This window comes from Anopheles moucheti, chromosome 2, assembly GCF_943734755.1.
Source record: "Anopheles moucheti chromosome 2, idAnoMoucSN_F20_07, whole genome shotgun sequence".
Taxonomy (NCBI): Eukaryota; Metazoa; Arthropoda; class Insecta; order Diptera; family Culicidae; genus Anopheles; species Anopheles moucheti.
In genome coordinates this window covers 11,573,545-11,597,619 of record NC_069140.1, presented here as the reverse complement: position 1 = coordinate 11,597,619, position 24,075 = coordinate 11,573,545, and the positions used below count along the sequence as shown (strand labels likewise).

General features: G+C 46.6%; 5 protein-coding genes across 5 annotated transcripts in view; 4 read left to right on the top strand and 1 right to left on the bottom strand.

Annotated features, from left to right (window-relative positions):
• Nucleotides 1-11: 11 nt before the first annotated feature.
• LOC128299743 (transmembrane protein 68-like) lies at nt 12-2,153 on the top strand. The gene is made up of 6 exons (XM_053035789.1): nt 12-475; nt 588-756; nt 832-970; nt 1,040-1,143; nt 1,211-1,572; nt 1,648-2,153. Exons 2-6 carry the CDS (start codon nt 684-686, stop codon nt 1,957-1,959), a joined length of 990 nt encoding a protein of 329 aa, XP_052891749.1. The 5' UTR covers nt 12-475; nt 588-683; the 3' UTR covers nt 1,960-2,153.
• Nucleotides 2,154-2,971: 818 nt separating this feature from the next.
• Nucleotides 2,972-4,682, top strand: LOC128302986 (transmembrane protein 68-like). The gene is made up of 5 exons (XM_053039839.1): nt 2,972-3,426; nt 3,496-3,628; nt 3,691-3,788; nt 3,854-4,215; nt 4,284-4,682. The coding sequence occupies exons 1-5, from the start codon at nt 3,291-3,293 to the stop codon at nt 4,599-4,601; spliced, it is 1,047 nt and encodes a 348-aa protein (XP_052895799.1). The 5' UTR covers nt 2,972-3,290; the 3' UTR covers nt 4,602-4,682.
• Nucleotides 4,683-5,123: 441 nt separating this feature from the next.
• LOC128302975 (protein HGH1 homolog) lies at nt 5,124-6,714 on the top strand. The gene is made up of 4 exons (XM_053039829.1): nt 5,124-5,401; nt 5,471-5,634; nt 5,715-6,439; nt 6,502-6,714. The coding sequence occupies exons 1-4, from the start codon at nt 5,209-5,211 to the stop codon at nt 6,599-6,601; spliced, it is 1,182 nt and encodes a 393-aa protein (XP_052895789.1). The 5' UTR covers nt 5,124-5,208; the 3' UTR covers nt 6,602-6,714.
• Nucleotides 6,642-8,331, bottom strand: LOC128302963 (cytochrome P450 4C1-like). Its single transcript, XM_053039818.1, has 3 exons — nt 7,675-8,331; nt 7,542-7,611; nt 6,642-7,473 (listed from the first exon to the last, which is right to left on the bottom strand). The coding sequence occupies exons 1-3, from the start codon at nt 8,246-8,248 to the stop codon at nt 6,642-6,644; spliced, it is 1,476 nt and encodes a 491-aa protein (XP_052895778.1). The 5' UTR covers nt 8,249-8,331.
• A 2,458-nt stretch (nt 8,332-10,789) lies between these two features.
• Nucleotides 10,790-24,075, top strand: part of LOC128310513 (heparan-sulfate 6-O-sulfotransferase 3-B) — a 77,540-nt gene continuing 64,254 nt past the window's right edge. Inside the window, exons 1-2 of the mRNA XM_053047168.1 lie at nt 10,790-10,996; nt 14,931-15,215. Coding sequence (XP_052903128.1) covers nt 10,790-10,996; nt 14,931-15,215 — 492 coding nt within the window. The remainder of the gene's footprint in view (nt 10,997-14,930; nt 15,216-24,075) is intronic.

Genomic DNA, 24,075 nt, shown 5'->3' with positions numbered 1-24,075 from the left:
TGCAAGGGGGTTGGTTTGTCGTGCGTTTTTCTTTATTTTGATGTGTCATTCACAATATTGACGCGATTGATTCGTAATTAGGAGAAAACGGAAGCCACAAGGTTGTGGCCCCGCTGTGTATACAAACGCCAGCAGTCTGTTGAACGATACGTGCGTCCCACAAAGAAAGGAACACAAAGTGTGTTTCCCGTGCTGCACCAGTGCTTTATTTCTGCAGCATCTGAAAGCAAAAACACAATGCGCGGCGTGTTGCTGCTGATCTGTGTCGTCATCATCGTCTTCCCTTGTGACCGCCGATAAGAAAGAAAAGTTCTGGAACCGACAAGGCTTTGTGCGACATTCCTGGCGACATTTGCTTCCTAAATGCACAACCACCACAGGCGCCGTTCGGTGCGATATTCCGTGACTGCCAACCCATTGCTTGACCTGCGTGAAAGTGTTCTACCAGCGGTGTGCTTCTGTGCGGCTAAAGTAGGTAAGTATGCTTCAGTCACAACGTCGCAAAACGTCGTGGCCATCAGTGGTCAGGTTAATTAGCATTGGCCTTAAAAACACTATCCATTAATGTAGTACCGTTTCGTTTGTAGTTTGCAGTGAGCCTGGCCTGACTGACGCATCCAGAACGTGTACGTGCCGCTGCTATCGCGGACTCAGTACGTAAGACTAGCTTTACTGTTTGCAAGATGAGCTCGGCGGACGATTTGATACCATTGAGCAATGAGACTGTAGGCAATTCCACTTTTTTCGCGTATATTGGTAAGACAACAATACACGACTTTCGCCACCCAGATGCCAACCGTTTAAAACGTTTCCCATCCCCCTATCCCTCAGGACAATACATAGACTTGGACTATTCGATATGGTTGTATCGGTTGCTTACACCGGTGCTGGTTACATTCCTACTGCCTTGCGCATTTGTGCTGTTAATTTACTGTACCATATCATTTCTCTACATTTACAAGCTGCACAGGTAATGTGATACGTGGCCAAAACTCCCTCACGAGTATAAGTAATGTTTCCTCTTTTCTGCTCGGAACAGCCGCTTTATATTGCAGGTTTATAATGAGGGTGATTTTGACTTCTGGGACGTTGCCCGAACACTCGTCGCCGTTGTGTGGGATGCCCACGGATGGATATTTCATGGTGCGAAACTCTAAACCTACCGTACAGCACAATTGTTCAACCGTATTTCTGTTTGCCGTACTGACAGGTTACGAGGTTTGCGGGTTGGAGAACCTTCCCGATTCAGGCCCCGCACTCATCATCTACTACCACGGTGCGATCCCGATCGATATGTACTACTTCACTGCGCGCGTCTACCTGAAGAGACAACGGCTGATATATACTGTCGGTGATCGCTTTCTGAACAAAGTGCCCGGCTGGAAGCTGCTAGCACGCGTCATGAAGATCAGTCCCGGCACGGTACAATCGTGTGCGAGCGTACTGCGCGACGGTAACATGCTTTCGATTGCACCCGGCGGTGTGTACGAGGCACAGTTTGGCGATAGCAACTATGAACTGCTCTGGCGGCAACGGGTAGGCTTCGCCAAGGTGGCGATCGAGTCGAAAGCGGTAGGTAGCGCGCGGGGGGGGGGAACGCTTTCGTTTAGTTCGCTTAATGAAGAATAATCTTTCGCTCTCGCGCAGCCCATCATTCCTATGTTTACCGAAAATCTTCGCGAAGGCTTCCGCTCCGTCGGTCTAGCGAAGCGACTGTTCATCCGGCTGTACAACGTGGTGCGGTTCCCGGTGCGACCAATCTACGGTGGCTTTCCGGTCAAGTTTCGCACGCATCTCGGCGCACCGATACCGTTCGATCCATCGCTAACGCCCGAGGATCTCCAGGAGAAGGTCGCGTTTGCGATCGAGGAGCTTATCAACAAGCATCAGCGCATCCCGGGCAGCATATTTGACGCACTGTTGGATCGTTTCATCACCAGAAAGAAGAAAGCTAAATGAAACCGTGTCCCGTTTGTGAACATTCACCGGTTGATGTTTCCTTTCCATTTATGGTTAAATGTTTTACCCCGTTTCTAGTGGTAGGTGCTACCGTGTTGCTGTACGTTGCAAAGCGCTAAAACACTTAAGCGAACAACCCGGATGTATTTAATATATCTGTACTTAATAGATGTGTAAATTACGGATGAGATTGAAGCCGCTCGGTTTTACATATGCCATTGTTTGTCATAGTTGCCTCCGAAAGTAGTGAACCACCATTTGGACAACACCGATATTTCATCATCACTCAGCGCCATGGCACGCTGCCAATTGAATCTTCTGCTAGTCGTGTGACGCTAATGCATGAACGTATTACGCACCCCGAATAAGGTTTTTGGCGTAGCAAACAAACGCTCATCGTTGCAAATTAGATTAACGGTCGGTAGGGACGGACTGCACTACAAGTTCCCCTTCGTACACGAAGATGAAACAACGCTGAAAGACTGTGGTAGGTCGATTGGTTCGTTTACTACGGTCCACCAGGTACTGAAAGGAGGGCGACTTACTCAGCTAACCTACTGCTTAACCGAACAATTCATGTTTAAAAACAAACATCTCACAACTTTTTTTTGCTAATGTTATCATTTTATTTCTGCCTTATTTCACAGATAACACATCGGATCAACAGGTGCATATGCACTTCGACTGCCCGCATGTGATACATGCGCTGATATCGATTTTACTCCGCCTGCATATCTTTGACGCATTGGACAGAGCGCAGCGGCAGATTAGGAAGAAGAAGGTACCAATAATCTACGTAACTCGTTTTAAAATGCAGAGCTAGCAACAAACGGAGCAACGTGTGGGCCAGTTAAATAAGAAACAGTCAAAAGAAGCTTTAATGGTCCCAAAACACGACTGCTAGGTAAGAATTGTTCGGCATGCATCAGTCAGTTCTCAGTGGTTCAACTATAAGGTCGGGTTGGTTCAGACTAGTTCACAGTTCTTTAAACAAGAGCTATGATAAATTCAAACGAGCAGAATGATTAACTTCAAGCGCTTGTAGCCCTATTGGAAAAAGGGAGAGCAGATTAAGTTTATTACTGAGTGCCCGCATTTCCCGCCCCCCTGGTTCGCCATACAAAATCACCTGCTCCAACCGTTTGACGACCACTGGACTACCACGCTTTAACGCAGAACACCACACAGTTCAAAACGAAATCCGTTGATAAGACCAACCAACCCGCGCAGAGTGCAAAAGGTCCATTAGATAACCGAGTGCGGCGTACGGGGTCTCGTCTGCTGCGAATTCTACATAACCTTTAACCCTCCCCCTCCCCAGCGATTTTTGCATGCTGCAGTTGCCGCATATTGGTGTAGGTCATATCGCGACGCGGAACCATCTTGCGCAGACACAACATTTGGTGCCGGGGATGGACAACGGAAGCAGCTCGATTTTCACCACCGGACTGGGCAGCACATTGATTGGTAAGTGTTCCGGTGCCGGCAGCAACTTGGGTAGACTAATAACCATCTTTCCAACGCGTTGATTTGCAGCTGCAGTTCCGGACTGGTTCGGATGGATGCATAATTTATCGCTCCCCCTGTTGGTGCTGTTTGTACTGCCGTGGCTGTATGTGTTATTGATTTTATCGTCCATTCCGTATTTACATCTTTGCAATTTCCTCCGGTAAGTGCCGGCCGTTTGGGAAGAGGTTTGAATTGGAGAGTGAGCGTAATATTGTGTTTTAGGTTGAAGTTCTGGAGGAATGGCGATGAAGATGAATTCTGGAACGCGGCTCGTCGACTGTTGGCATTCGTTTGGAACCTTCAGAGCAGACTGTTTCATGGTAGTATTTTATTAGGGATTATTCTTAGCGAGCATTGAAGTTCATCGTTCCTTTCCTCTTTTTAGGCTATGAAGTAATCGGTCTGGAGAACCTACCCGAGACGGGGCCCGCACTGTTGATCTACTATCACGGTGCATTGCCCATCGATATGTACTATCTAACGGCCGATACGATGCTGAAACGGAACCGTCTGATCCACACGGTTGGCGATCGGTTTCTGGACCACATTCCCGGCTGGCGGCTCGTTTCGCGCGTTATGAAGGTCACGTCTGGTTCGGTGCAGTCATGCGTGGCAACGTTGCGTGCCGGTGAGCTGCTGTCGATTGCACCGGGCGGTGTGTACGAGGCCCAGTTTGGTGATAACGTGTACGAGGTGCTATGGAAAAACCGAACCGGTTTCGCGAGAGTAGCGCTGGAAGCACAGGTGGTAAGCTTGCGTAACGCCCAAACATTCCAACGCGAACGGCGATCATACGTACATCATCTTGTTTTCAGCCCATCATTCCCATGTTCACGGTCAATATACGCGAATGCTTCCGTACCGTGTCGGTGGCCAGATGGTTGTTTGTGCGCATCTATAACGTGCTGAAAATTCCCGTCCTGCCCATTTATGGTGGGTTTCCTGTGAAGTTGCGCACAGTGCTCGGTAAACCGATACCGTACGATGGTTCGCTGAGCCCGGTCGCACTGCAGGAGAAGGTAGGCGCTGCCATTGCCGAGCTGGTACAAGAACATCAGCGACTTCCCGGTGAAATATGGCATGCCATCGGTGATCGATTTCAACCGGTGCACGCGCAACGCAAGGATGCCTAACTGCTGTAGCGCTGATATTATGGAAGTAAGTTTATCTTTTTTTATCTGTCGAATAAAAGAGTGGGTTTGGAACAATGTTGATTCCACACAGTCAAACAAATTTCGCAATACTCGAAAGAAGCGCGCTCGACCATCGTACGAATTTATCTTTTTTATCTGTCGAATAAAAGAGTGGGTTTGGAACAATGTTGATTCCATTTCGAATAATAGAAATTAGTCCGTAAAATATGAATTTGAAATTTATGGCGCACCGAGCGCGGTACAGTGGTCGTCTTGCATGCGTTTGATTACATTTGAATGTTTTGTTGTGTGATTTGTTATCACTTTAACATGCAATTATTACAATTTAATTCAGATACGCTCATTTTTTTTATTAAATCGTATATCTCCGCGTTTCGATGGTGAAAGATCACCAAATAGTTTCCATAACCGTTAAAACTTCCACAACCATTGTGCGATTGTTAACGGATAAAATTGTATAAACATTTAGTTTTCCAGTTAAACCGTGCTTCTACGTTATTATCAAGTGAAATTTAAATAAATTTATTCCACAACCTGTCATCCGAATAGGCCAACTGAATGCCACTTGCGTCAAAACAAACCGCGCATGTGCTCCATCAAAACAAATCAAAATTTCAAGGACAATTTGCAATCGTCCGACCGGTTTTCATTTTACCGCAACTTTACTGTCCTTTTTTTCTTGATTTGCTACACAATGGAAGCACTAGACGAAATAGTTCCTTTTTTATCAAAAAGTGCACGTCTCGATCTAAGGGTTGTGTCGCTCTCACACGTGCTAGGTAAGTATGCTTATCGCGTAAAGTCTTGTGTTGTGTTGCGATGTACTAACGGACGGATTTTCCTTTCAGGTCTCACTGGCACAGTGGATGGCGTTAAACTGCTGGTTAAAAATGAAACACTGCTGAACAATCTGCTTGATTTAACAACGGACGAAACCGTCGCGAAGGATGCCGTTCTGTGTCTCGTTAACATCACGGCAGAAGAGACCGGTGCTGCTGTGGTAGTAGATAAGGTATTCTGGATGTTCACTGTGAAACATAGAAAACTTTCTTCCGAAACAAGGCTAACAACATTCGGATGATATACTTTTAGCTCTCCGAACGATTGGTACCCATGGCGTACGAAGCGGTACTGGATGAAGGCTGCAAACTAAGCGATGCCTGGTGCATGGTGCTGTGCAATATCACCCGTCCCGAGCATCTCGTCGAGCGGGTCTTGAACCGTTTGCTAGCGATAGAGTTTGCCTTGGAAAAGCTAACCACGTGCTTCACGCGCATTAACTACAACAAGCAAAAGTGCCATCTCAATTACCTCGGTCCATTGTTTAGCAACGTGTCGCAGAGTAAGGCGGGTCGCGATGTGTTCTGTAATCAGGTGACGGGGCTGCTGAGACGGTTGCTGCCCTTCGTTCACCACGAGGGTAGCATTGTGCGTCGGGGTGGTGCTGTCGGTTTGCTTAAAAATGTCTGCTTCGATTCCTCCGTGCACGAATGGCTGCTGAGCGAGGAAATGAACGTGCTGCCGTTCATCTTGTTGCCGCTCGCCGGACCGGAGGAGCTGGACGATGAGACGAACGATAAGTTGCCGGTGGATTTGCAATACCTTGGTCCGGATAAGACGCGCGAGGAAGATCCAGATGTGCGCAAGATGCTGGTAGAATCATTAGCGCAGCTGTGTGCGACGCGCAACGGAAGATTGTATTTGCGCGAGCACGGTACGTACGAGATTTTGCGCGAGTTGCACAAATTTGAATGCCGCCCGGAGGGAGATAAGTCTGTACTGAACGCCGTAGAGAACGTTGTGGATATATTGATAAGGTAAGTGTATAGCGTTGCGTGATAAATCGCTGGTTTGTAATGCTCATCAATTTACTTCGCAGAACGGAAGAAGAAATCGGGGAGGATAACCTAAAGCAGCTGGAAATTCCGGACGATGTGAAAGCTAAAATTGAAAGCCTGAGTGAAGAGGTTGAAAAATAGAAACCAGCACATCCGCATTCCGCATTGGCCACCAGTGTGTTTATTGTCTCCGTTTTAGACGCACCATATGTCCGTTGGTAATCTTCATCGTAAGAGCCATTTTTGTGGATAAATCTTCCAACCTGAGATCTGTTTCAATTCGATACCGGCTGAGTACCTTCAGCAGCATAGTCTTCATCGAAAGCCAAGCATACCGCAAACCGATACAATTCCTCGATCCAGCACTGAACGACAGCAGTGCAAATCGATCATACTGGAGCCCTTCGAACCGTTCCGGTCGAAAGCGGTCGGCATCATGGCCCCAATACGCAGGATTGCGATGAATGTCGAATATGTTGATTATGATATCGATATCGGCTGGCAGACGATACTCACCCAGATCGAGTTCCTGGGACGTTCTTCGTCCAATGACGGCTGCAATTGGTAGCAAACGCAACGACTCCTTCAGTACCATCTCCATGTATGTGAGACGGTTCAGAGTTTCGTAGCGAATGTTTTCCACCACGGGTCCACACTGGACTCGCAGCTCCTCGTAAAGTTTTTCCTGCACTTCCGGATGCATCGCTAGCAAAAGGATAGTGTTGGCCACGGTCATGGCACTTGTCTCATTGCCAGCGAAGATAATTGTGTTAAGCTCGTGCTCTACGGCTTCGTTTTCGAGTGTTGAACTTTGCAGCTGATCAACTAGACCGAACAGTTTGCCACTTTCGTTCGCTATTCCAGGCGCTCGTTTTTCGTATAAAATAGCTTTCGATGGACGGCAAAATTCTTCCAATGCTTTCACTTCCTTGCGATACACGGAGGTCCATCGGTACAGCCATTGAGGATGAAGGAAAATATTGACCGCACGGATGGTCACGATTTCGAATAACCTGGTAAAGAACAAAAGGAACACTCAAGCCTAAGGCAAATGGGGCAGAAGATGAGATGAGTCACTTACTCCTCAAGTACATCCAAATAGCCGCAGGCAGCAGTTTCCTGAATGTGCATATCAGTTCCCAGTGTGGTGGCTAAAAGGGAAAGAAAGTACACCATACACCAGAAATTCGACATAATTCTTAGACGTTACTTACCAAAAATCATATCCAGCGTGCAACGGGCGGTAAAGCGATAGATATCAAACGGTTCACCATTCTCCACCATTTCGGATAGTCCGCGCACCATCGTATCAGCCTTTTGCTCAAACAGCGGTATAAAGCTGCGCAAAATGGACTGATTAAAGCTTGGCTGAATCATTTTCCGATGGGCGCGCCATTTGTGTGCCGGAAGGGAAAATATGCCCTGAAGTGGTGTAAAGCGATAGAAGCTCGCTTTCTCCAAGGTTGCTGGTGAGGTCAGAATTATTCGAGCATGGTCAGCCGTACTAACGGCCACCACCGGTACGGGTCCGAGCCAGATGCAGCACGGCGATCCATACGTGCCGGTTAAATCGGTCAACGTTGTAAGATATCGGGATGTATCCCTACCGGGGACGATATACATCGACCCGATGAGAGGAAAATTTGGTGGGCCAGGCAAACGGCCCAGCAACACCCGCGTCCGACGGTTCTGCCATAGCCGGTAGCAGTAAACGGTAACGAAAAACAGAACGCACTGCACGATCGTGTGAAACATTTTGAATGCTTCCGGTCGACAACGGGTGGCCATTTTTATGTTTGCATCTTGCAAGACGATTCTCGAATGGAAAAGCAGGGGGATAATTAATCCACAGATCGTATACAATGCGAGCGATGCGATTGTCGCATCATTGCTGCCCATTTGTTTAACGAATTATCATTTAATGTTAATTGCCGTCCGTTAGCTACGTACATGACACGTGCTTTTTCTGCGTGCGTACGCGTGGGCACTGGGAAAAGTGTCATGTTAATGTACCGAAACAAGCGTGGCGTTCGCTTTTCCTTTCGTTCCAAGAACGAAATATTTGTATTGTGTGAAGCGCATAGAAAAGTTATAAAGCGAGTACTTTGGACTCGCCATACTATATATTTCGTTCCGTAACTTAAAACCGCTTCTGAATTGTACGTACAAATTATGATAGATATAGAATACGTACGAAACTGGTCCTCTGCGCCATTAGTAGCTGCGTTTAATCAGAAAGCCTATCTTTTATCACGTGAATGATACATCAATTTAACAAATTAAACCGTTTATTTGCTTGTAATGTTATCTGTTTCTTCATTGCTTATGTTTGAACTTCGATAATCCCAGCGATAATGTAAAAAGTTTCCATACATTATCATTAAATACAAGTGGAAAGTTTCACTTGCGCGGTAATAAGCTACTAATGAGCCGTATGAAAAGGATTCTTAGCTTTATTTAAGCTGTTTTAGATGGGTTATCTGTGGAAAAAAAAAACCGAAACGAACAACTTATTTGTCTATTGTTTGTTTATCGTGTAATTCAATGAGTATTTTCCCCGGGGTGCAAAATGGCAAGCAAATGACATTTCTCCGAACGATGTTCGAAAGTGTTTTCGAAACAAGGTTAAAAATTTAATTGAATCGTCGTCAATTTTAGAAAGCTAGTGAAAGAATTGAAAAGAAAACACCTTCTCTGGAAGTTTATCTACATTTGTAAACCACGAAGCAAGGTATATGATAGCGTAGGAAACGAAAAAATCCAACCAAACAGTACGTTGTCGCCGTTTTCGAATGGTTTTGTGATGTTGCGAACTGTCAAAGTTGCGTGTCAGTGTGTTGGTAGCCATACGAGCCGCGAAGTTGACTCCGTTCTGTGCACTGCGGACGGACACAGTCAAACAAATTCCGCGAAACTCGAAGGAACCTCGAAGTACGGTTCTCCGCGCGCGTCCATCGTACGGGTTGTTCTTGAGCCAAAAATACCAAAAAACCTATCGCAACGCGAAGCGCTTTCGGTAAAGGCGCGTGCCTTTCGTTCAGTGGTACAGTGCACTCGGTGTGTTTGCGTTTTCCCGTGCTACAGAAGTTGCCAGAAAGCAATAATCCAGCTGAGATAGTGTGAAAAATACGAGCAAAACAAAGCATCATTGCTGCGGCGTGGTTATCCAGCAGAAGCGTGCACGCAGTCCGCACGTACGGGAAGACGGGGAGTGTGTGTTGTGTTGTCAGTGGTGAAACCAGAACTTCGAGACGAAGATTCTCCTTCTGGGAACCGAAATCACATCCGTCGGTGAAGGCCATAAGTTTTTTTTGCTCTCTCTGTGCCCCCCACACCGTTCGCACGATGTGTCCAACGCGGCCCTAGATGGCGATGCGAAGAAGGGTTCCGAATTTGGCGTTAAATAACAATCAAAGATAGAGAAATGGAGATGGGGAAGCGAATGTACCGATAGATGTGTGCGGAGAAGCCTTTTTGGGGTGTTAATTTTCGATGGGTCCGAGCCCCTGCTTTCACGTACGATGCAATCGAGACGATGTTGTGTGGTGGTAAACATCGCACAGGGTAGTGTTATGCGGTCCTTGGGTTAGCGGTTGTTGGTGGGAGAACGTATGCGGGAGCATCGATCGTTTCATCACACAAAAAAAACACACAAGTTTCACAGAAGTCAAAAGGTGCAGTGTTCCAGTTTTGTCCCTGGTTCGGTGACTCACTCGGTGTGTGTTTGTTTCTCCGTGCAGTTTGTAGTTCGAAGGTCATTTCTAAGAAGATATAAAAAGCATAAAACAATCCCTCCAGCAAGTCAATACGCACACATGCATTGCGGTGGATGGGAAATAGCTCAGCAGGCCGTGAAGAAACATAGTGCGCTCTGACATAACGTGCCGCGTTTGTTTTGTTCTGCAACGATACGCCAACGGGTTGAGTGGCGTCGTTGTAGTTTTCCGATCTGTCTGAAACACACCCCCTACCTGTAACGAGAGTTCATCGACTGGCTGGTTGTTTAGTGTTGCGATCAGAAAGGGAGGGTGTCTGGTGTAGTTCTTCCCAGGCAATTGTTGTCGTTGCCGGGCCTTCCTATCATATCATTATCACCTCGTTGTGCACGTTTCCCTCCGCAATCCCGTGCATTGCATGGTACCGCGTGTGCATCCGTGTGATACGGTTGAAACATCATCCTCCAAACGCAAGCGAGAGGGAAAGTGAAGATATCAGCTGCGAAGCGTGCAGTGGCACACATGCAAACCGGAGTAGTGTCCGATAATAATTATAGACCTCCAACTCGAATATACACACCTCCCCGCGTGTAGTACACAATTGATCGTGCAAATGAAGAAGGTAATGATCCCTTCGTTGGATATGAAAAAGAGCATTTCCGTGAAGGTAGATAGTGATCTGACATTGCTACTGTCCAGTGGAGTGTACGAAATCAAGAAGATGGAGCCCCGCTGGAGGTTCCGGCGACCGATCATCATCTTCTGTCTGTTTCTCACCATTGCCGGCATCATCGGCTTTGGCTACTACTGTCCGGATCAGGTAAGACGAAGTGGTGCAGGGCGTATTTATCGTTGTTGTTCTTATTTTTGTAGCAAAACGAACATAAACCAAATATCGAAAATTTCGCCTGGGAAGTCTCGAAATCTATCCAAATTTACTCCAGAAGGGCCGGCCTTTTAGTATCGTCGTGGAATTCTGAATGTTCTAAGTTTCACCATCACTGAGAGAAGACTTCAAACATTCCTTTATCCATCTGTCCATTCGTCTGGCTGCTGATGGTATCGCTACGTATATGATTTCTGCTGTGCTAATCTGCAATCTGAAGATCTCTACCGCTTGCTCGATCATTTGATCCTCCTCTTTAACATGAGTGAAGTACAGTCTAATGCCGTGCATTATTGGTCATGGTCGTTCTAATTAGTCCGTTAAACTTAATGGGGGTAATTCCTTATGAAATGATTGTATGGTTGAGTTTTTAACACGACCTCCGGGCTTATCTCCGGGAGTACCTTTCACTCCTCTTTACTTAAAATATCACCATAAAATAATTATTCTAAAACATGGGTTTGATGAGACGCTACGAGATATCAGTTCTAACTGTGCCCAGAACACGAGATAGAAGACTTCTTCGTGTGGCCTTCACCCATTAGCGCGTGATCTTCAAAAGGTTTCATTAATTTCGTACACAGTTCTTATTTCTGTTGCGTCAAACATTCAACAAAAAGTTTTCCGGAAAGGAAATGTTTCGTCATGGGTCGTCTGGTCTAACCAATGATGCTCACCCGAGAGTGGACGCTGTGGAAAATGTAACCCAACCGTTAATAAGTTTTTCGCTGCGGTTTTCATCGCGCCACCCATCAAGACAATCTTCAATTTCTGAGAGTATGGCATGAATTTCTTGATTAAAATTCTACCACATCCGTGCCGCCGTTCCGCAACTCCTTTGCGCTTTTGCTGAATTATTCCTCAACCACCCCGAAAGACAGTCATGGGAAATTGGTGGCTTTCCTTCATCCCTATCGTTTACGGGGTCGGTGTATAATTTTCTTCAAAATATCGCCCTTTTTCGCCTCTGCTGTTTGATGAGTGCCTGCTTTGGCTTTAATTCTAAAAATTATTATATTCCAAGGTTTTACTCCGTTTTGAATGCGGCCGGCTGTACATTTTCCAAACCAGAAGCAGCACCACTCGAAAAGCTTCGTTCGTTCCTTGTTTCCTTTTTCGTTTCTTTTTCGCAAAATGCTATGCGTGTACCGGTAAGCCAGGCAGTTGCGGGTTCGGAGCATCCTTCAATTGCAGTGTGTTCAAGTGGTGTACTGGTCGGCTTTTTGGTTTTTCCAGGGCGATTTTTTTTTTGTTGGTCGGCTTTTGTTTAATGAAACACTCGAAATATTCGTCGATGCTGTGTGAAGTGGGTTGATTTGTGGGATAGGGAACCATCGTGGTCTAGGGACGCATGTTTCCCGTAATTTCGAGTTTGTTTTTCGCGATCGGAATCCAAAGAGCATTTCCTCGCTTGAAGCAGAACTAACTACAGAATTTTGGTGCCCAACAAATGCTTGAAACGTCTGGCAATGCGTAATTTTTCGTACACTGTGAATGTGTAGGAGTCAAGTCACCAACGGTCTCGGTTTGCCGTTTTCGTCCTTCAAAAGGAGGGTGATTGATTCTGTAGCTCTCCATCACAACACTCCAGCGGTTCTTTGGCCTGTGCGTGAGTTACGGCCCGATGCCGAGCGTCTATCGGACAATTTATTTCTTTCATTTTAGCATTCAATCACGAGCTCATGCTGCCATCAACAATTGCTGCCGCTTCCGACGCGAACCTTATGTGATCTCATTTGTTCAGCCGACCGTTACAATTTCGCCGTCCATTTCTCTGTCGGGGAGGAGGAGGAGGCCCGAAAGCGAGCGAGAAGGATGGCGACGAATGTTGGAATGTCTCATAAAACTATCAACCCAACCAGACGTGCCGTAGCGGGCGCAAGCGAACCAGAACCCGGAGTACCATCATCATTCGGCGGGGAAAACCCCTAAACATATGTTGTGCGCGCTACTGGACACATTCGGCTAGCTTGTGTGCGGTTTCGGTGATGTAGCGTTGATTTCATCATTCATCCGTCTCCATGCCACTGTCATTGGTTGGTCACACGGTGTACGACCGGCCGGTGGACATTAAACGTTCCCATATCAATCATAATTTTGCCATTTTTGGCAGCGCCACTCTGTGCAAGCAGGGCCGACGAGCGGGAAAGGACGTGCTGTGGACTGAAACGTGGAAATAGACGGCTTGCAGAACATTTGGCCGGTCGATCCACCAGAAACGAATAAAGGGAGAAGGAAGGGTACAACAGGATAGTTGAAGAGACTTTGTGGATATCGTTAGCTCTGGTTCCATCGCATCCACGGGACACATCTGCCCCGAGATGTAGCACAAAGCGATAGGATCTCAGCCATCGTTCTCAGCAGAATTAGTAACGATGCCACTAATGCACGGTTCTAATCAACATTCCTGTACCGCACGAACGTCTTCACCCCGAGTTGATTAGCATTCGCCCTTTGCTGTAAGCTGGGAAGGAGTTGATATACTTTTAAGATGTTTTACCCGTGCGGACGTGCCCCTTCGAAGAACCCCTAAACGCCTGGTGACCAACACACTAGGCGGCACTAGTGCGCTGTGGAAGTCGCATCACTTCTTCTATGCATTGGAGTTTTCTCTCTCTTTTCTCTCTCTCTAACGCCCAAGTACAGAGGGAAAAAAACTAAAATGCTCGAAACTTTTTTGCTTCGTTCATGCTAACGATGTTTTGATAAAGTTCCAAACCAACAGAACCCTCCCTCCGCCCCAGTGTAATTCGTGTGATGCGCGAAGTTTGTAGTTTTCTGGACCCGGACGAAACGACCGGAGCGGAATTCGATTCGACGATGCCTCCAGACAATCGTCAAATGTGTCAACAGATGGTGCTGCCTTCGGTGTGCCGGCCACTGTCACGATTTTACGTGTCAGTAAACTTTCCGTTTTCCGAAAAAGACGATGAAGTTCCAGTGGCACACGATGATGTAATTTCGCCAGGCGCTTCTTCTGCTGGGCAAAGTTGTTTGCAAAGTTGGGATCTTTGCATCATAAATTATCGCACCCCAAGGACCATGTGTGTGTGTGTGTCTTTGTGACGTGAATTCCTTTAAGTTTTTGCTGTTGTTATTTGTTAAGACTTCCATTCACGTTCCAGCGGCGCTACATCAAGGAGTTAAGGAAGAAAAAAAAAATGCTGTAACCGGTACACTCCATCCCCTATCATTGGAAATTCTTGTTGGAACTGTGCTATTTCGGTGGTACTCTTCTGTGTCATCCGAAGATAAGTGCTGCGACCAGCACAAGTTTGAGATTACTGCTTACACCGTCCTTGGACGGATTATGCAAAGGTCTCGTGTGCGAATTCGCTGAAAAGGAAGTAATTCCGTGGAAGAGACTTGGAAGAGCTTCTTAAAAGTAAAACCCGTAACGAGAACCGGTGGATTGCTTTCGCACGGGAATGTGCCCGGGCCCGAGAGCTATCAGTCAATCGGTCTTTGTTAGCGAATTAATCTTGGCCAGCATCCGTGGCATTCGGAAGCTGTGCGCTAGAGCCATTTCAATTAGAGAGCAAATATAAACATTGAGATTACGCGTACCGCATTTGTTTTTTTTTCCTTTCTGTTTTTGTGTGCTGATGGGGCGCACCATCTTGAAGGTGGGGTGTGCTGTTTGATTTTCTGCTATCTCCTGTGTACTTAACCCATTCTACGGCCATCCAAGAAAGCGCAAGTGTGTTTTGTCTCCTCCATGCGCAAATACTGCCCCCCGGTCTGGATCTCCCTGCGGGGTCGTAAATCGTGTCCCCACACACTCCGATTACTGTGTCCTCACACCCTGTTTTTGCTAATGCTTTTTTCGTCTCATTTTTCCCTTCTTCCTCCTCTCCCCCCTTGCCAGGTGTGTGCCCTTTCGCGCCGGGACGGTACCTCGTCGGCGGCAGGGCTCGGTGGTATGTCGAGCGGCAGTTCCGGCCTGGAGCTAACGGCTGGCTACGAGCACGATAATCTCGGCAAACCGGTCCAGCAGAATCTGCTGGCGAACCCGGGCCTCAGCTACGAGGAGGTGCTGAACGACGACTTCCAGTTCGACATGAACGCACACGACGTGATGGTGTTTCTGCACATCCAGAAAACGGGCGGCACCTCCTTCGGCAAACATTTGGTGCGTGATCTGGACCTGAAGGTAAGCATTCAAAGGGGGATGATGTGGAGCCGAACCATTGTCACGTTTGGTTTCGGTGGGGGTAACCCAACACGATACGATTAAGGGGGGGGGGGGGGGGTCTGTTTCGTGAAACCTTTTCCTGAGCTACGATTTTACAAAGGTAACCGAAAACGAAAAAAGCGATTTATTCCTGTGCTAAAAAAGGTAGCAACTTCGGTGTTTTTCGGGCAAGTTCTTTGTTCACACTATTTGTTTTTTGTTGTTGTTGCGTCGGTAAGGAATTAAGAAAGAAGATTGCACCTGAATGCTGAAAGTTAAAGTAGTCGCAAAGGAGTACTTTTGGGGGCAGCACAAACATTAACGAACGAAACGAACGGGATGATGGTACAGGTATCCTGTTTCCGTAAATTCAGCAAAATTTCCGATTGGATCGTAAAACGGTTTTTGGGGACAATGCGGGAGGGGGTGTGGATGGAAGTAGCTGAAGTGTGACACCTCTCTAATGATTTCGTCGTGAGACACGGCGGGGGAGTGTTTGTTTCCTTTCCCGCGCATGCTGGCATTGAATGATTTTCTTTCCAAATTTTTCCATCTTCCAGTGGTTGTGCGCTTTTGTATGATGCTCTTGCGCTACCAGATCCCGGAGGATGTTTTCCGATAGTGAAGCTTCCCCCGGATGCTGAATGCTGCACTGGTTCAGGTGTGGATCGGACAGTGGAGAATGGAACTATATACACCACCGTGTCCACCACACCGAACGTTACTGACCACGCGGCATTGTTGTGTCCCTGTCAGCACTAATTCATATGTGCCCACCTGGGTACCAAATGGACCTCGATTGCACCGGCGGTGTTGCAACCAGCAAAATCGGTACGGTGTGTTAGGAAAGAACCACCACCACCGAGCTGTGAGAGGTGGTGGAGAAATGGGAAGCGAAACTGAATTGTCTTGCATGAGCAACCGTTCAACCGACGTGATTTATGTTCCACTCGCTCGCTACACCACAAACAAAAAAAGATCGCCACCGAACACTACCATCCCCCAGCAATTCTGGGATGGAATTCCGTAAATTAGAAAATCCTTTTTTTTCGTCGAGATGGAAAACAACTGCATCAACGATAGAGAGATAGAGAGAGAAAAATGTTTTGCTAAGGTGGAAATATTTTTGAGGTCTTAAGTTGTAGAAATATCTTCAAATTAGCAAGTTGAAATAGGGCCACTGCTTTAGGGGTGGTCTGAGTAGCTCATAGAATATGCGAAAGGTTAGAGAGAGAGTCACAACATCGCGATCGATCTCTCTGCGCGTTTGGTTGCTGTCGGCAGAGAAGCTTGTCGCCCGCGGTCGCATCGTGAAGGAGGAGCATTCAGGAGCATTGCTTAAAACGATCCACCTTTGGCAGTGGAAAGGGCAAAGTGTGTTAGGGCAATGCTGCTGCAAGCATGTGAAGTGAATTGAATGCTTTTTATTGAAAGAAGAATCGAAATGATCGAACGTCAAACCGGTATGATGGACAGTCGAATGCTGCCAGTGACAGTAGCAATCATCATCTTCCCATACGAGCAAATGGGTTTGTAACTCCGCTAAACGCTGTGTACGCTTGCTGTGTGTCCGTTGGATGAGGATGGACTAGTCGTTCGACTGTTTCGCTTTAGCGCTTAGAGTTTAAGTACCCTCGGTAGTAATGGTAGTAATATTCGCCATTAAACGTAGGATTAAATAGCAGGAAACATAAAAAAGTGCGCCTCTGCGTGTGTGTGTGTGTGTGCGGAAGAGTAATGCGAAGAGCTACCATTTTATGTACGTTGCTTCCTGCACTTTTTTCTTTCGGTCGGGATGTGTGGGAAGCTGGGCGAGTGATGTATTGCTGGTTTTGTGCACTTACTGTAACACACCCAGGAAGGTAATCCTCCACTGTGCTGTGACATCTTGCACTCTGGGATGCTGTTAAAGTACGGTGGAGAGACAATGGATTGGTCACTTATCAGGATACCAGTAACGCTGCAATATGTTTTTGATTCGGTGCATCTTTATTATACACGCGAAGGTTTTCTTTGGATTTTAGTTAGAGATTGTTCCCTTTGTGAGTAATTTCTTACTGTAAGATCTATGTTAGAGGATCTGTTAGAGGATCTTACTCCAGAACGGGTTTCTTTTTGTTTAACCAAATCGAACTTTTTCTTTTGGAATAGCTGCTCGCTCAGATTAATTTTATTTCCGCAATTCCTTCCTCATTTATTTTATATTATAAATTAATTAAATGCGTATTCTTGTATTAATCTGTTTAGTAAATTTTGATATTCGTTTTAGGAGTTTTTTTTGCCATGGAACTCTAACGAAACTGCCCAAATACGCACTAAACAATGCATCCCGATGCGGATTCAGACGTTGATTCGACACCGGATATCGTCCCCATGAATGTAAATGATGTTGCATTATGTTAAGTCGTAAATCCGACGAAGGCGGCTCGCATGTTGTTGTAGCACACCACAATTTTTGTTCAACGTTTTTTATGCGAATGTTGATGGGATCTTTTGGACAAAATTTTGCTTCTGCTTCTGGTTCCGTGGTACAAAATGCGGCCCATTCATACAACGGCAACGGGATACGAGATGATTAAGCGGTACAGCAGAATGTCCCAGTATCGGAGCATTGTACATTGTGTTTCGACGTTCTCGGCTGGGTTCCGTTGGGTGGAGAAGGAGCGGGTTTTTGTAGCGCGTGTATGTCTGCTGACCACCGTCGTGTTTGGTTGGTGGCGAGTTGTTTTGGTGCGAGCACGTCTGTGAAAATGAGCGTAAATTATGTGCTTTATGGTGTAATGCGCGGGTGATTTGTAACAAAAAAAATCAACAAACGTTTTGGGGCAAATCTACTGTCCGCCGTTCATTGCCTAAGCCTGCGGTGTGTGTCACAGACACAAAGCGTTGATATGTGTGCTGAAATCGTTGGTGGTCTCCCGGGAAAGACGCATTCTTTCTCAAAAGGGGACAGTGCTTTTTTTCCTCTTCTTTCTTTCCACAACAAAAAAAAACGCACAACACTGCCCTGATCATCATGGCCGGGTTCTCCGTGTCTCGGTCACCGTAAATGGCAGCGGATTGACACATGCGCTTCTTCGTTCGCATGGTCCGCGTGCGTCGGCAGGTTTACCCGTAAAAGGACAGTGTCAAAATAATTCCCTTGTCATTCTCCCATTTTTATTGGCCCTCCGTCTGTCACGTTGGTCATGTTTGCGTTGGATGCTCTAAATTGCTTACAGTTTATCTTGGCCGTGGAAGTCAGAATTCCAGCTTGTTTGTTCCGATACTGAGAGCAGTTAATGTGTGTGTCTCTTCGTTCGAAGTGGTAACGAAAGTTTTATTGACCATTTTATTAACTTTCGTTAATTAGCGCCAATACAAACATGGGATTGAATGGAAAAGAACTATTTGAACTACCGGTTTGTAGAAATAATTGATTGGTTTTACTTTACGAACTTAATTTTTGTTTTAGGTAATTGAAATTAGAAGCAGCCCCAAATTCTACAAATTCTATCAAGCTGCTGCGGACTTTCCACCTAACGGAGTTGAAATAATCCTCATGGGCTAGTAACGTGACGCAGAAGATTTGTTACGCCAAGAAGTTAATAGAGAGCTCCGAAGGCAATAAGGGCAGGTGTATGTTTTTTTATCAACCAACGCTCCGAAGGTGAATGTCGCCATTTGTGGCATAAAACCCACCAGAGTTCGTATTACTTTTTTTCTGCACTTTATGGCGTAGCTAAACGGAGGTGTCTAGCGCGAAAAAAAGGAAATTCCATCCATAAAGACCCACACAGCGCTCCACAATGCCAAAGGACGGTAAGCGCGACCCTGTTGTGCATGCGTCAGCCTTTTTTTTCGGTTTGTTTGGTTGTGGTTCGATTTTCCTTTCCCTTTATCGACGCAGTGTCCGTCCGTTCGCCGCATCAATGTCAGAATTAACCTGCCAAATGCTGCTACGTTGTGGAGCGGGAACGTAAAAACCCCCGACGTGTAAACCCCGAACGCGTACGTTCATTATTTTATTCACGTTGACATTTAAATCAGGAAATGGGCGAAAATCTATTTTTATTGTGTCCCATAAACTCCCGAAACCTGTGGCTTATCCGCCACGACGCCACGAGGTGGTTTTGAGAGCAAAGGCACAAAAAGGTCTACGGCAGTCGTTTTACACACACACGGGGTCTCCCTCTGGGTGTGTGCACATTAAGACGCACAGGGGGCGATCCGTCGCGATGCCGGGTTTTATCGACAGATTGATGCCTGACTACCGACCGATTGCTGCTGCACCATTTACCCTCTGTGTGTGTGGTGTGTGTCGGCCTTGTTGTTCTCGAGGGGGGAGGTTTAGTTTTTTGGTGTGTGTCGGGCTGTGATTGAGATTTGGAGATGGGGTCTTTCTTCGGGAAATCGGTGGGTTGTGGCGGGAGTCGATCGACCCGGTGTCTACAACACCATCACAACACGGTACGATGGTGCTGCGTTTGTGTACTTCTTCGATTTGGGCTGGTGCGTGCGTGTAACCGTCCCCAGCAGTATCGATCTTTTTCTGCCCGCCTATAGAAGAACCTATTTTTGGGTATTACGATGCTGCTTTACGTTTCATTTGCTACCGAAGCGGGGCTTCCGGAAATTCGGTACATGCGAGCAGCGCTATGGGCTGGGAGGGAGAGACAATGCTCTCCTCGAAGCAAACCGCCGGCGCTCTCCCCGAGGGGTTTGTGCCCTTTCGCGCTAATCGTACGCTGCCCTTTATTCCCCGTTGGTGCTGGGCCGGGGGTTGGTTAATTCAGTACTGACTGCTGGCGCCAACCTGTTGGTTTTATTTGGTCGGAATTATTTCCGTTTCGTAATTTGATCACCACGGCACCGGCACCACCGGGCTGTGGAGGAAGGCAGAGAGAAGGAAGCGAACGCTTTACGCGAGGTGTCTCGATAGCAATTCCTCTGGCACCTCCGTTGGGAACGGAAGGAGGGAAGGAGGAGAGAGGAAGGGGCACATTCCATGGCGATTAGTGTGCGAGAACTCTCTCTCTTTCTCGGCTTTGGGTTGGTGTGTTGTGTGTTTATTGTAAAAAACAATCCGATTTCGCGGTGATTACGGGCAGAATATTACATCTGTTTCCCTCAACGAGACTGGCGGCCCGATTCTGACCCGGCGGCCTTTTTGCATCCCGCCAAAAAATAACCTCACGAGGAGGTGGCGTTAAATGCGCCGATACGATAAACGGTGCCGAAATAAAGAAAAACAAAACGCATTACCTCATGTTAGCATTTTAATGACAACGTGCTGCGCCGGGGTGCTGCTGTCGAGTTGGTTGGGGATTTTTGTTGCGTTAATAGAGGGGCCACTATTAAACATTTCAAATAACGAATTACAGTGAGCGGGAGGGAAAAGAAATGGGAGACAAAACCGTTTCGGGATAAATCATTTCGTTACGAGCGAAAGGAACAAAACTGACGAGGAAACTGTACTGACGAGAGAGGATCCTTCCAAACGAAGTGATTTCGTTTTTGAAGCTGGTGAAACATTCGCGTCTCCTCCGCGGCACTTGGACACCGAAGCGTCCCCATTTAGGGATGACGAATAGTTATTGCTTGGTGGGGGTGTTTTGAACCCTGTGGAAGCGTCAGGCAAGGGTCGGTCTATAATCCCAAGCCGAGCCGAAGAAATTGAAGAAATGTATAAATTTGCACACGGTGAAAATATTTTCCGCAGTAACAACGCGTAAACACACACTACACGCGCAGCGGATGGAAAGCAGCGATAATGCGTTTTGGAGGAGGCCAGAAGAATCTTCCGAAAAAAAAAGATTGGAAGGGTGGAAATGGCCTTTTTCACCTTTTTTTGAGCAGCGAAGAGAGGCGGCAATTCGATGGGCCTGTTGTATTGTTTATAATAGCACAGGCAGAGCAGGGTTCGTAAATCATTGCTAAAGCTTTATGGCGGGATTCTTTTGTTTGTAAATTTAATCGTGATATGGGGTACTATTTTGTCTATTTTCGGTATTGGAATATCAGAGTCGAAGGACAGCTGTTGTTCGCTCAATGGTCACTTGCATACTGACTTATTTTATTACGTTACGATTAATCGTTAGTGGTAGTTAGTGCTTACAACTGTTAGTGCTGTTGTAACACGCGCGGTCCGTGCGTACGATGTGTGTGTGCGTAAGACGTATGAAGAGGAGTTTACACGTCTTCGCCACAATACTTCCCCCTTAGATTTTAATACCGATTAGGAATTATAACTCTACGTCCTGATCGCGTTTTATATGGAGGATCGGTAACGGTTGCTTCGGGTGTGTGATTTGTGGTAGTGTCTTCTTGGGTAAATGCTGCTTTAAGACGATCGACCGAAATTGGGATGTTCTTGCCTTTAACTTCTACGATGAAAACTTTTTTCTTCCGACGGACTACTCGGTATGGCCCATCATACGGTTGCGTGAGAGGTGGCTTGATGGCTCCAACTCTAACGAAAACGTGCGTACATGAATGCAGTTCCTTTTGCGTGAATGGAGATTCACGAGTGTTGTGGTTGCTGGTTGGTTTCGGTATCACTGTTGACATCATTCGTTTCAGCTGGGTTGCGAATTCTGGTGTAGCTTTTCCATCTTCGGTCTGCACGAAGAATTCACCAGGTAGTCGGAGTGGTACGCCGTAAATGAGTTCAGCAGCTGTGGCCTGGACGTCTTCTTTCAAAGAAGACCGCATGCCTAAGAGGACGAAAGGCAAAACTTCTGTCCACTTGGAGTTCTGGTGGCACATTATTGCTGCTTTAAGCTGACGATGTACGCGCTCGATTTGTCCATTGGCTTGTGGATGGTACGGAGTTGTGCGTAAGTGTGTTATGCCAAGCACGCTTGTAAGTGCGCGAAACAGCTCTGACTCGAACTGTCTGCCACAATCGGTGGTAATGTTCGTTGGTACACCAAAGCGCGCTATCCAGCCGTTGATGAATGCGCGTGCCACGGTGTGTGCAGTCATGTTCGGTAACGGATAAACCTCAGGCCATCTGGTAAACTTATCGATGATCGTAAGGCAATATAAGTTACCTTCCGCTGGTGGTAATGGTCCTATGATATCTATGTGTATGTGTGCAAATCGACTATCAGGTGTTTTGATTTGCGATATCGGCATTCTGTTGTGGCGTTGTATTTTTGACTTTTGGCATGGTATGCAATTAGTGACTACTGATTTGCAATCGCGACGAAGAGAAGGCCAGATGAAACGGTCGGAAACTAGACGAGTGGTTGCGCGGATGCCCGGGTGTGAAGCGCTATGCAATTTTCCGATGATTTGTTTTCTGAACTCGTTTGGCACGAAAGGACGGATGGCTTCTGTGGAGACGTCGCAGTAGATGGGCGTATTTGCCAACGGTGATTTCAGGCGTTTAAGAAGAACCGAGGTGTTCGTAGGTGGATTTTTTAAAAAATCTTTAAGATCGGAATCAGATTTCTGCAACTCAGCCATGCGGTTGTAGTCGATCGTTTCGATATCGGTGATGGTGTTGATACGACTAAGCATGTCGGCCACTTTATTCGCCTCGCCCGCTACATGTCGAATATCGGTGGTGAATTCGCTAATGTAGCTAAGTCTGCGTTGCTGTGTTGGAGTTGCTTTTTCTGGACGCTGTTGGAAAGCTGTGGTAAGAGGCTTGTGGTCTGTGTATATACAGAATTCTCGTGCTTGTAAAGTATCTTTGAAGTGCTTAACTGCTTCATACATTGCGATGAGTTCTCTATCGTATGTACTCAGTTTTTGTTGGCTTTCGTTCAGCTTGCGGGAAAAAAATGCGAGTGGCTGTGGTCCTTTTATGGTGATCTGGTGAAGAACGGCACCAATACATGTGTTTGAAGCATCCACATCGAGGGAGAGTGTTCCTTCAGGTGAAGGATGCGCAAGCATAGTAGCATTAGCTAAACCTTGTTTGCAGCTTTGAAATGCTTCGTTGGTAGTGTCGTTCCACTCTAGGACTGTAATATCATTTTTTATGTTGCCCGAGATCATAGCTTGAAGGATGCGCTGATTTTCTGCTGCGCGCGGGATGAAACGACGATAGAAATTGATGGCACCCAAAAATCTCTTCATCTGCTTGGCATTTATTGGTCTAGGCATATCTAGAATGGCTTGCACCTTGTTTGGTTTCGGTTGTATTCCGTCTGCTGTGACTTGGTGTCCTAGAAAATCAACCGATTTTTGACCAATTTGGCATTTTGCAGCGTTGATGACGAGACTGTTTTCCTTCAATCGTTTGAAAACTTCACGGAGGTGCTGTTTATGTAGCTCAATGTTTTCAGAGGCTATGCATAGGTCGTCTACATATGGAAATACGTAATCAAGGTCGCCTAGGATGGCGTGCAAATGCCTTTGAAGAGTTTGTCCTGCATTTCTCAAACCGAATGTCATGTAATTGAATTCGAAGAGTCCGAATGGCGTGGTTATGGCCGTCTTTGGGACATCTTCTGGTGATACAGGAATCTGATGGTAAGCTCTTTGCAAGTCTATGCACGAGAATATTGTTTTTCCGTGTAGAATGTTTGAGAAATCTTGGATGTGCGGTACAGGGTATCGGTCAGGAACGGTGATGGCATTTAGGTTCCGATAGTCTCCGCAAGGTCGCCACTTCCCATTTGACTTCTTTACTAGATGTAACGGGCTGGCCCAGTTACTTTTAGAGGGTTTGCAAATTCCCTGTTCCATCAAAAATTGGAACTCAGCTTTCGCTTCTTTGAGCTTATCGATAGGCAATCGGCGAGGTCGACAAAATACGGGTGGCCCGTTGGTAATGATTTGGTGGACGGTGTTCGTCTTGGTTGGCTTGTGCTTCATGTTTAAAACAGTGATGTCCTTGTATTCG